This window comes from Protopterus annectens, chromosome 12.part0 (genome assembly GCF_019279795.1).
Source record: "Protopterus annectens isolate FY-2018-M chromosome 12.part0, PAN1.0, whole genome shotgun sequence".
Classification (NCBI taxonomy): Eukaryota; Metazoa; Chordata; order Ceratodontiformes; family Protopteridae; genus Protopterus; species Protopterus annectens.
The window spans coordinates 1,059,743,548-1,059,756,112 of NC_056746.1; the positions used below are offsets into that span (position 1 = coordinate 1,059,743,548).

At 39.8% G+C, this 12,565-nt stretch overlaps 1 protein-coding gene across 1 annotated transcript in view; it reads left to right on the forward strand.

Moving 5' to 3' along the window:
* RAB22A (RAB22A, member RAS oncogene family) overlaps positions 1 to 9,780 on the forward strand; it is a 596,809-nt gene extending 587,029 nt beyond the window's left edge. The window contains exon 7 of the mRNA XM_044090072.1: positions 8,071 to 9,780. Within this exon, the coding sequence (XP_043946007.1) occupies positions 8,071 to 8,183 (113 nt within the window). The 3' untranslated portion in view covers positions 8,184 to 9,780. The remainder of the gene's footprint in view (positions 1 to 8,070) is intronic.
* Positions 9,781 to 12,565: the final 2,785 nt, after the last annotated feature.

Below are 12,565 nucleotides of genomic sequence, written 5' to 3' on the forward strand. Positions count from 1 at the left end.
GCCTCCTATTCCACTGTAAAATTAAGAGTAAATGTTACCCTTCCCATTCCACTGTAAAATCAACTGCAAAAGACAATGAACTCTGGCAAAATGCAAAGCTTACAACATGCAAGGTTTAAAGCACACTACCATAAGACAGTATCCCTAAAACACATCTTTTGTGTAGATGGTCTTGAGTGATTTTTTTCAAAGATGGTAAATTCTCAAAGTTCCAGATGTTCTCTGAAATATCATTTCTTCCAGCAGGCATTATTTTAGTGCGTTCACTTTTCTCTTGTGCTCAGGGTGAGTGATGATCTGCATAGTTGAATGCTTCTGCCTTTCAGGGACGGGTTTCTGAGCTCAAGTTTGTTCAGGAGTGGGGGCAGTATGTGTTGTATAAGATTTTGAAGGCGACTATGTTGAGTGCTAGTGTAGTGTGTAGCTGTTACAGGAAGCAAATTGCTTTTAGTGTAATATATTAGTGATGTATGATGACGGCTAGTTTGAATTTAAGAAATTTTTTCCCAGACTGTATTTTGTGTAGACCCTTATCGCTAGCTATAGCCCGCCTTTCCTCAGTGATGCAGCGTGATGTTTTGTAAGATACTTTTATTTAGGTTAGTTCTGTATTAACTTGCACTGCAGGTTCTTCAGTAAGTTTACCTTCCTCAAATCTAGGCAGAATTTGATCTGTTGATGCACTGAAGTTTGGCCAGAATCCATGCTGCTTCTCAGTAAGGATGTTGTAGCTTGTAGCTTATATTGTATCTGAGTATCTGGTCATAGAGAGTTTTCTTTAGAATTTTGGCGATGATTCAAAAATTGGTAATGGGGCTGAAATTGAAAGCTGTGATAGAGCAGGGGCACATGTTTGAAGTTGTATGGAAGTATTGTTAGTGAGAAATTGAAAATCTGCATATATTATTATATTTCAATGGTGTATTTAGGTGTGTGTGTGTGTGTGTGTGTGTGTATATATATATATATATATATATATATATATATGTGTGTGTGTGTGTGTGTTTGTGTAGCAGAAGTTTGAAGTATCAAAACTTCAGACGTCTGAATATTAAAAATTTGAAATGCAGTGATTTGAATACACAAAATTGAACCACAGATTTGATAAAATTCAAATAGATTCATAGATTAGTACTAAGCTAACTGCCCTTGCGAGCCATTTTAAGCTTACCCAATTATCCCTTGTGAGGCTCAAACCCTGCACTTTGTGTTTGTAAGGCAAACACCTTAACCATTAGGCCACCCTCCCAACCCTCCAAATCTATTTCTTCTGCAGGGGGCAAGCCCCCCTTCACCCCCAGTACCAACTCCAGGATCGCACTACAGAGGGGAAAGGGTACATTTCTGATCCCCAGTGTACCACAATCTTGAGCATGTAAACAGTGGCAAAGTTTGACAAGTTCATTTTCGAACGCTATCTGATCATTCAAGTGCGCTCAGGCACTGAGAATTTGAGTGCCTGAATGTGACCTATATATATATACGTAAAGTGTGTGTGTGTGTGTGTGTGTGTGTGTGTAAAATCAAAATATGTAGATAAGATTTTTAAGTAAGCAGAGTAGAACAGAACTACAAAGTAGTGTACACTTAGGCATGACTAATCTTGTGGGATTTCTGGGCTGTTGGGTAGGAAATCTTGTTATTCTTCACATATTTGTGTGCTGGTTTCCTGTTATATGCTTCTATTTTCCTAAATTACTCATAGTAATGGCAGCAGTGTTGTATGATTTGTATCACTAAACAACTTTTCACTTTTGGGAAAGAACTATGATTTTGTAGCATGCTTATTTAGTGATGTTAGGAGTGCGATACATTTCCTATGCACAATGTATGACGTTCATCGTGTTACACTGCTGCAGTCATCACACTTGGGTTATCCTGCCGTCAGGCGGTCCCGCAGTTGGCCAGAGTTCCAAAGTCTTGGTCCGGCGTCGGTTGCTGTCGCTTCTTCCCTGACGTCAGTGCGCAAGGGGTATACAAGAGGCATCCAACGCCATTTTCTTCAGTCTTTCTTGCCGCGCGGTGCCCGAAGCAGAAGCAGTTTGCAAGTGCCGGTCGGCCGACTCCTGAGATTTTCAAATAGAATTTCAGACCAGTCTTCAATAAAGCTAAGTACCCCGTTGGGGAAACTTTTCTTGCCTCAGTCCGATGTCAGAAAAAGTTAACAACTGCATTTCTTGTGGGAAGCAAATACCTCATAAGGACTTTCATTCTTATTCTATTCCTTGCGTAGGCCCAGACCACGATGTCACAGGTTGTCGGTTTTGTGCTAGGTTTAACAAACGAACTATAAAACATTGGTTTGATTTCGCCCGACATTATTTTGGTAGGAAATTTAATTATACCATACCGTCGGAGCAACAGACTACCGGAATGCATAAAAAACGCAAAGATAAGGACAGGCAGCCGAGACCCAAACCAGACTCCGAGGCCTCTGCTAGGCCAGTCGCCGGTTCTCCGGTTTTCAGTGAGGTGCCTACGCAGCCCCTGACTACCACTGATTCAGATCCCCAAGCAGCATCCGTTTCCCAAGAGGAGATTGCTAGGCCTCCACAACCTTTATCTTTAGGCCCTTCCGACTCCATGGCTGAAGGAGATTCCAGCGCAGTTGAAACGCCTTCAGTTACAGAAGGTGTCTTCAGACCGACTACACTCACTATTAAATCCTATGCAAAGCTGAAAACTCCTTTAAAAGCAAAGAAGACTGTACAGCAGTCTCCAGTACACGGCCCCATGCCTAAGAAACAGATGCTTAAGATGGCTGAAGACTTAATTACCCTAATCAGGGGTTCCCATCCCCCTCCTGATAAAAGGCCTAGACAGGAGAAGGACTAAGCTTCCTCTGACCAGGTTTCAATTTCCTCAAATTCTTCTGAGGAACAGGAATATTCTTTTCCCCCTTATGAAGACTCTGATGCTGAAGAAGTCTATTCCTTCAGCATCTTCCCCAGAAGACTACTCTTTTGGAGAAACTTTACATACCATGAGGGAACATTTCCACTGGGAAGGCCAGGATTACTCTGATTCTAAGAAAAGGCTCCGAGAGTTCCTTTTACTACCCCAGCGCAGACCACTTGCTATTCCACCAGTGTTAGACATTGTGGATGATGTTTATTCAGAATCTAGCCTTAACCCAGATTCACTACCTCCTGCACCAGCCAAACCAGACAGATACTACAGAGTCCCTGACTCTCACAAATTCCTATATAAAAGCCCTGTTGCTGACCCAGAAACCATTTCCCAGGGTCCCAAAGGGGTTAAGGCCTCTTGCTAAAAATCCTATATCCTCTGAAAGGGATTCTAGAGCACTAGACAGATGGGGAAAGAAAATATATACCTCAGCTACTCTAGCTATGAGGGCCTTAAATTGCCAGTTTCACATGCTGAAATATCAACAATATTTGATGTCTCAATTAAAACAAAAAATGATCACACACAGGGCAGCCTGATTACAAGGAAATGCAAGATGTGTTGCATACAGCTGAACAAGTGGGAAAACATACTTTGCAATGTGGATTTGATGCATTGGAAGCTTCTTGTAGAGCAGCAGTGACAGGGTTTGTCATACGTAGGCATTCTTGGTTAAAAGAATAAACTTTACCCGATCATGTAAAAGCAAAGTTATTGGATGCACCTTTACAGCAGGATGCTTTATTTGGTGTAAAAGCAGAAGAGGTTTTAAAGAAAATGGAGGATAAGGCAAAATCTATGCAAGACTGTCAAGGATTTTTTATAAGTTCAACCCCTTCGTTTCAGCAGAAATTGGCCAACCAAAAACTGGTCCTTTCCAGCTTCTGACAGACCACATAGGTGCAAATACAGATGCCCAAGGGGCAGAGGTCAGTCACAAGGCTCTTACAAGCCTCGGCAGTGGGGTGCCACAACCCAGAAAGGAGGAGAAGACAGGTCTCAAACTACCAGAAGACAAACACAATGACTTGCCCCTCAGACTGCCAAGCAGATCCCTCTTGGCAGCTCCCTTGGGAGAAAAGCTAACTCTTTTTGCAGACAACTGGCGCATCATCACAAAAGACAAATGGGTCCTAAATATTGTATCTCAAGGATACAGATTCCACTTTCACACTTTACCAAGGATACCAAAGGATCATGGACATGAGAGCCATTCAACAGGTTCTTACACAGGAACAAGGACAAGGATTTTACTCAAGACTCTTTCTAGTTCCCCGAAAGGACAAAGCTTGGAGACCCATTCTGGACCTCTCAGTTCTAAACACGTATCTCGAGGTACCCAAATTCAAAATGCTAACACTACAGCAACTTCTTCCCATGCTGGGCAAGAAGGCTTGGCTAGTAATGTTGGACCTCAAGGAGGCATACCTGCATGTCCCTATCCGACAAAATTGCAGAAGATACCTCCGATTTATAGCAGGTGCAACCCATTACCAATTTTCTGCAATGCACTTTGGCTTATCTACTGCGCCCAGGGTCTTCACAAAATGCCTGGCACCAGTAATTGCATACTGCAGACAAAGAGGAATTCAAATATATCCATACCTGGATGACTGCCTTATTCAGGCAGAAAGCAAGGACATTCTTTTAAAGCATCTGGCGTTTGTCAAAAACCTATTAAGTTGCCTAGGGTACACAGTAAACGAAAAGAAGTCAAAACTAGTGACCTCACAAGACATAATATTTCTGGGTGCTAGCTTAAATACAACGGCCCAGAAGGCTTATCTCACGCCAGACAAGCAAGGACAACTGACTCAATACTTCATAATGATGGCAACAAAGAACCAACTCCCTGCAAGAAAACTTCTGCAGGCCTTGGGATTCATGGCATCTTGCATACTAGTAATACCATATGCAAAACTGCATATGAGGAAATTACAATGGTACCTGAAAAGCATACGGACTCAACACAGCCACAGCTTGGAAACAATACCACCACTCATTCCCTGCCTTCATCAGGAGTTTCTATGGTGGGCTCAGGCATGTCACCTCAACAAGGGTCAGCCTTTTACGTTACCCACAGCCAGGCAAACTATAACAATGGATGCATCGGATTATGCCTGGGGAGCACACATGGCAGGACAGTGTATTCAGGGCAAATGGTCTGCAGATCAAAGGCATCTATGTATCAATCAAAAAGAGATGCTAGCTGTACAGAATGCCCTAACAGCTTTCAAGGACCTCCTACATCCAGGACAGCTACTAATAAAGACGGACAACACCACAGTGATGTGATACATAAACAAGCAAGGGGGCACACATTCCTACCCCCTATGCAGGCAAGCAATGACCTTGTGGAACACAGCACTGACCTACCAAGTTCAACTACAAGCACAATTCCTGCCAGGAAAGAAAAACACATTGGCAGACGATCTAAGCAGAAACATCATAGATCCTAATGAGTGGAAACTAGACCCACAAGTATTCGCAATGATAACTCAAAAATGGGGGAGCCCAGACATAGATCTATTTGCTTCCCTCCAAAACTACCAACTACTGAAATTTTGCACAAGGACATACCACACACTAACTTGGAAAGTGGACGCCCTCTCATTCAGTTGGAAAACATTAACAGTGTATGCCTTTCCTCCACTGCCTCTTCTGGCAAAGGTGCTGCTGAAAGCCAGATTATCCCTTTCCTCCACTGCCTCTTCTGGCAAAGGTGCTGCTGAAAGCCAGATTATGCCTTTCCTCCACTGCCTCTTCTGGCAAAGGTGCTGCTGAAAGCCAGATTAGAGAGGCCACAAATGATACTCATATTGCGCCAGACTGGCCATGCCAACACTGGTATCCAATACTAAGGAACACATGGCTCAAGGCCCACCATGGATTTTACCTCAAATTCCTCACCTGCTCACTCGGCAAAACAATCAGATTCTACACAGCCAGCTCAAGACTTTAAATCTGGCTGCATGGCAAATTACCTAAACAACCAGTCAACACTTCTCTCTAAAGCTGTTATGGATGCCATTCTGGAGGCCAGGAGGCCCAGCACCAGGAAAACCTATTCAGACAAATGGAAAAGATTCTGCGCCTGGAACCAGGCTAAAGGCCAGAATCCCATTGTCCCAAATATTCCTCAGATTCTACAATATTTAACTGAGATGTTGCACAAAGGACTTTCTTTTTCATCTATTAAGATCCACGCCTCAGCTATTTCAGCTCAATACAACAGAGATCCTCCTATATTTTCACATCCATTACTAAAACAGTACCTCAGAGGGGCTAAGAACATAAGACCACCCTGGAGAGCATCAACACCAACTTGGGATCTCAACTTTGTTTTGGAAAAACTTACACTACCGCCCTTTGAACCAGCTTTTACAGCTGATTTACAGTTTCTATCATGGAAAACTGCCCTGCTGCTAGCAATAACTTCAGCACGAAGAGTCTCAGAGCTACAGGCCCTAATGGCAGTGGAGCCTTTCATCATTTTTCATCAAGACAGAGTTGCTTTACGAACTAACCCTTCCTTTATGCCAAAGGTGGTATCCAGTGGGGCCCTAAACCAAACCATTCATTTGCCCACCTTCTATCCAAACCCCCAGAACAAAGGGGAAAGGCTCCTACACTGTTTGGACATTCACAGGCAATTACGTTATTACTTGGATAAGACTAAGGCTTTCAGAAAATCTGACCAGCTCTTTGTATCCTATGCTGCAGGATCACAAGGAAAGGCTATCTCAAAACAGACCATTTCAAAATGGATAGGACATTGTATCCGTTTCTGCTACACACACCATGGGAAACCTGTACCTGATAACATTAGGCCCATTCCACCAGGGCTACAGCAACATCAACAGCCTTCCTCAGAGGGGTACCAACCAAGGATATTTTGGAGGCTGCAACTTGGAGTTCAGTGCACACCTTCACCAAGCACTATCACTTATCTCTGTACTCTAAAACCAGAGCTGGCTTTGCCAGTGCAGTTCTGCAGGGCCTACTAGCTTCTCCAAACCCTGTTTAGTTCCACCGCATATCCTTAGCTTTGGGATTCAACCCAAGGGTGATGACTGCAGCAGTGCAACATGATGAACATAGTACAGTTTTGTACCTACCATAAATGTAAATGTTCGAGTGTTCACACTGCTGCAGTCCAGGTTACCCTCCCTCCATCCCCTCTGACCTAGCTGAATTTTTCTATACCTTTCTATCCTGTACAACCTTTGTGGTGTATTTGCTTGTAACTGAAGGTATTCCTTTTATATGTTTTATTAGCAATATGTATTGCCTACCTACTTGGGGGCACCTGACATCTGGGGCAAGAAAAACTGAAGAAAATGGGTCTGATGCCTCTTGTATACCCCTGGCACACTGACGTCAGGGAAGAAGCGACAGCAACCGACGCCGAACCAAGACTTTGGAACTCTGGCCGACTGCAGGACCGCCTGATGGCAGGATAACCCAAGTGTGATGACTGCAGCAGTGTGTACACTCTAACATCTACATTTATGGTAGGTACAAAACTGTACTTGTTGAAAAATGAGATGGAGCTTTGTAATCTGCAATACAGTAGGTAAGTAAACTTGTGTCTAAAGTAGCAGAGCATTGTTGCTGCTGGTCTTGCACTTTTCTAGTAGGGTTTTGAAGTCTTTGACATCTTTATATGTTCTAGTTTCCTGCTTGATTTTTTTTTTTGTATGGTTTGTTTAATGATGCCCTACCACAATACAAAATTAAGTGCATTGCAGAGATTGTAAGCATTTTGGAAAGCACTTGCAGCTAATATGTATTAAATAGTACCTTTTTTGTGCTAAATTCTGCTAAGCATAATTCCATTTTTTCCATTCATGTTTTAACATTATAAGCTGCTGCTTAAACTAAATGTTTGTAGCATATTATTGCAGCTGTAAATGTTTTCTTCATTACTTATGTGATCCTATTCACATGGGGTTATGCTTGCCAGTGGTCTGCTGAGATCAGTGCACTCCCATGTAAACATATAAGTAAATAAATAGTGCTTTTTTTGTTTGTTTTTAATCATAGTTTGGAAGATAGAAAATAGTCTGAATTCTTTTTTTTTTTTTATGTTTTTTGCAAAACACATTACATAATTTGTGATGTTTAATAAATTGTTAATTATAATATATTTTCTTTCAGGTCATAGAATTCCAACAGCAGCTACTGTACAGGCTTCAGGCAAGGTTTTAAGCTTAGAAGACAACCATCTGAGACAAAACATACTTGCTGTTGACCAAGATGCTTCAGTTTAGTAAAAGTATGTTTTGATGATTCAAGCAATTCAGAGTGAAAAGGCACCTTAGCAGCTGATCCTACGACATTCCATCCATCAACAGCACATATCCTTCCATTTCCTCTTAACTGCGATCATTTTGCACTTAAAACTGTGTACCTCTTGAACTCTTGGAACCTTACCAAGAGGCTTTTATAATTATTTAAAAGTTAGCTTTGTTATAAAGAAGAAATTATCTTTGAATTACAGCTTCCTTAATTTATGGAAGCACTTAGAATTAATGGAGTAGGCTAAGCATTTGAGTCATTAACTGATAGCCAAGGTTTTGTGGGCTGACTTAACACTTGCCACTAAAAAAGGGACAAAACAGCACTTAGATTTCTATATTATTAAAAAAATAAATAAAATAAAAAATTAAATTGTAATGGTGATAAAAGTGAGGTATAATTATTTTTCCATATATTCATGGACCCGATATTTTCAGATTGGAGGTACAGATAGACTTGACAGGCTAGACCTACTTGTTTTTTAATGGTGTACAACAAATATGCTTAATGTGTTTATTTTTTTAATTCAAGTCCAACCTCAAAGCCAGCTGCACTTCCTTAGATTACTATGAATCATCAGATGGGTAATGGGAAGCGTTATCTGGATTTGGACATTGTTGGAGTGGCATGTCTTGTAAACATTGAAGTAGAACAGGCACATTCTGCAAGTTTTTCCTGTCACACCAGAGGTGATAGGAATGTGGCTGAAGTGCAGCAGTATTATTGTACTCGAGGATAGTTAATGAAGATGGGACAAAGCAAGTGGAGTGAAAATGTATTTTTTTCTGGCTTTTTACCAAACGTGGTTTTAATAAGTTTGTGTTGCAGAGGACTGTTGCTTTGTCAAATGCTTGTATGCATAAGGAGCACAAGTCTTTGTCTTACAAAATATGAAAGCCTTTGATGAGAAAGACTTGTGCACTACACCTTGAAATTTAGTATTTTCCCTACAATGTTACACACTTTTTAAATAAATTGATATTAGCATATAGGTTAGTAGTTTTTGTATTGCCTTATTCACTGTTTTGACATAAAACGTGAAGCCCAGAATTGTATCATCCCATTAAAGCTTATTTGCACCCTTTGTTTTTAGTGTTAGGAAATGATAAGCTAACTAATTGATAACTTTAAAAAGCTTATTGAGTTACATTTACTTGTTTCTTAATACGTTATCAGTTTTATTTTGATAAATACAGGGTCCTTCCCCTATTTAGTCATGTCTAAGTAGCATTTAAATATTTTACACAAATGAACATGACATTAGTTTAAGTGAACATTTCTATTTTTAACCAAACTGTTTTAAAACACCAACACTTACAGAAGAAATGTTCCATAGCAGTGCAGTTCATGTTGCATTACATTTTCTTTCCAGTAATTCTCCATGTCTTTCATTTTTGGGGGACATTTTGTGTGAAAGTCCTGTTTTATATTAGTCACCACAACATAGTTTTGTTCATATTATCAGGATGTGCTACTTCTGGGATGATGGTTATGCTATAAATGAGCTTGATATGTATGATTTGGAAAGAAGTCAAAAAACAGCTTAAAATAAAGGGCACTTTAATTTTTCTTGCTGCTTTTCAAAAAAGTAAAAGGAACAGGAAACTTACAAAATACGTATAAAACATTACATATGCTGGGTGTAATTCTTGCATATTTTTATTCTGTTAAACTTTTGAAGTTTGTACATGTTTAGGTATAACTGTGGACAATTGTAGCATCAGTGGTGATCACTTAAAATACATGGCGTGATTGTTTATTTTTTTGTCAGCTGAACATCATCACTTGCTCTGAATACTCATGTCAAAATTTTTTTCTTTTGCCTTTTTTTGTTTTTAAGTTTTTTGAGGCGAAAAGAATAGAGAATGTATATAAGCATGCCTACATTTGCTCTGACTTGTATTTTTGTCTTGTATGTCAGTAAGCATTGACCTGACCTTTCTTTAGACATGCATGTTGACTAGTATAAAAGGAAATGTAATTAGTAACAAAAATATGCAGTAGGTAAACAAGGACGTCTCCATAATTAGTAGCACATTATAATCCTAATTACAGACATTCAGATTATGAAGTGGGGCGGTGGTTTTTCATGGTCTGTGAGAAGTTTGTTACTATTCCTTCTTTTAAATATGCCACATTCTCAGAACCAGAGTTGTCAGGGTTGTGTGACATGAGGCAAAGAATCAATAGTTTTTTTTTTTTTTTTTGCTTTGCAAAGCATTTTATACAAATTAATGCAGGGTTACTTTACCAGGTATGCCTTTTAACCTTGCATATATATGAATAAACCAGTGGAAAAATTAGCTTTCCATCAGCTCTTCCCCAGTTGCGTATAGTTTATCCCACCCCATCTTCCACCCATACCTCTTAACTGTCAGGATTTCCTCAAATTGTCCAGATTTTCTCTCATTTTTAGTCGGATCATCATAACTTCTGTATTTTTTCTGACAAATCCTTGACTGAAGTCGCTGTATAATGACATACATTTGAATTTGCCTTAATTTCCTTCAAAAAATACATGTTAATGCAAAACTTGTCCTGGCATTTTTTAAGTTTGTAAGAGCAATATTTAAAATTTGTTCTTGATTTTGCCCCCCCCCCCCAGATTTCCTGTACAGGTATGCTTCCACCATATTCACTGGCTTGTAGTTTTTATGCAGGTCTTTGCAGGACCCTAGTCTGCCTTGTGTGCAGTATATATAAGTAAATACTTCCTTAAGTTATATTTAAGCTTTTCATTTGCCTTATTCCCCCTTCTCCCGCTCTCTCTCTTGTAGCTCAGCATCTGAGTTTTTAGTTTTCCTTTGTAGTATGTGTAAGCAGTAACGTAATCATACTCCAACTCTCATCTCTCTGCCAGTAGACGACTCATGGATGCTGTTCAACAGCTTGATATCCAGTCTGTGTGTAAGAAGCACACACATGCATCTTGCCTGTGTCTTGTGCTTTAGAAGAATGACGTCTGCTATTTTTGCATCCACCTTGCATCGTTCCCACCACTCGAGGTATCTGCAGAACTTCACCAAAACTCATTTACACTGCTTCTCGGTCAGCTTTCACTGTAGTGGTCATTCTCTTACTTTTATTTTTTTCCAGTTTTGGAGACACTCCTATTCAGAAGTGCATAACTTGGAATGTTTTTATACTAAGTAGCTACTATATTTCTGGAAATTGTCTTGACTTTACCAATTATTGTTGAAACCCCTTTTTCCCTATGCAGGACTACTACACCAGTTTTGGTTTTGTCAGAGTATATTAATCCTGCCCCCCCCATGTTGAATGTACATACATCTGTGTGTGCGTGTGTGTGTGTGTGTGTGTGTGTGTGTGTGTGTGTATATATATATATATATATATATATATATATATATATATATATATATATATATATATCTATATATATCTATCTCTAGGATCATAGGAGGTTACTAGGCTTTTGACCCTGAGACCCTTGGGTTGCAATTAAAGAGGGATAATGAGATACTCTGCTTGATGTGGCGAGGGAGTCTGTTCCACAGATGGGGAAGTCTCTGGGACACAAATCTGTCCTGCCAACAAGTCCTGTTGATATCACAAACCAGGTTGAGGTCACACATCCGGGTTGCTTGAGTGGAGCTTGACTTGCAGATATGCAGCAGTCCCATCAAGGCAGGGTATGAGATATATATATATATATATATATATATATATATATATATATATATATATATATATACACACACACATGTAATATAGGTTTACTGTCAAAATGTGGAAAATCAAAACAATTTTCCACTTTTTGGTTGAATTTGCTATCTGAATTTGGTAATACAGAATTAGCAAAATGTTGGAAATGGTAACCACTAAATTGATGTTCGAACACTGGAAGTTCCAATGTTGAAATTCCATGCTACCGGTAACATTTTAGCAGGGGGAAAGCTCCCCTGCACCCCCCAACCCAATGCGTATTATATATTCCAACTCTGAGATCGCACTACAGTGAGAAAAAGGGTGAATTTCCCATTCCCTACTGTAGTGCAGTCTGTTATCAGAACATCGATACCGTATTAGCAAATGCACACAACCGAGGATTCGAACATTTCTGGATCAGCATTAAGGAAACTGGAGAACCCACATTTGACCATCCCAGTTTGGCAGTTTTGCATAAGTGCCATTCCACATTTTGATATATATATATATATATATATATCATGTGTGTGTAATATGTATGTGTAGATATTGAGTAGGGGAACTTGTCTCTCTCAAAAAAAATATGTATATGTTTTTTTATGGCAACTACAGTAAGCTTCTTAATGGGGCAGTGTGAGTTCATTCCACTGGGGCCAAAACATATTTCAGGAAGATTTGCATAAGT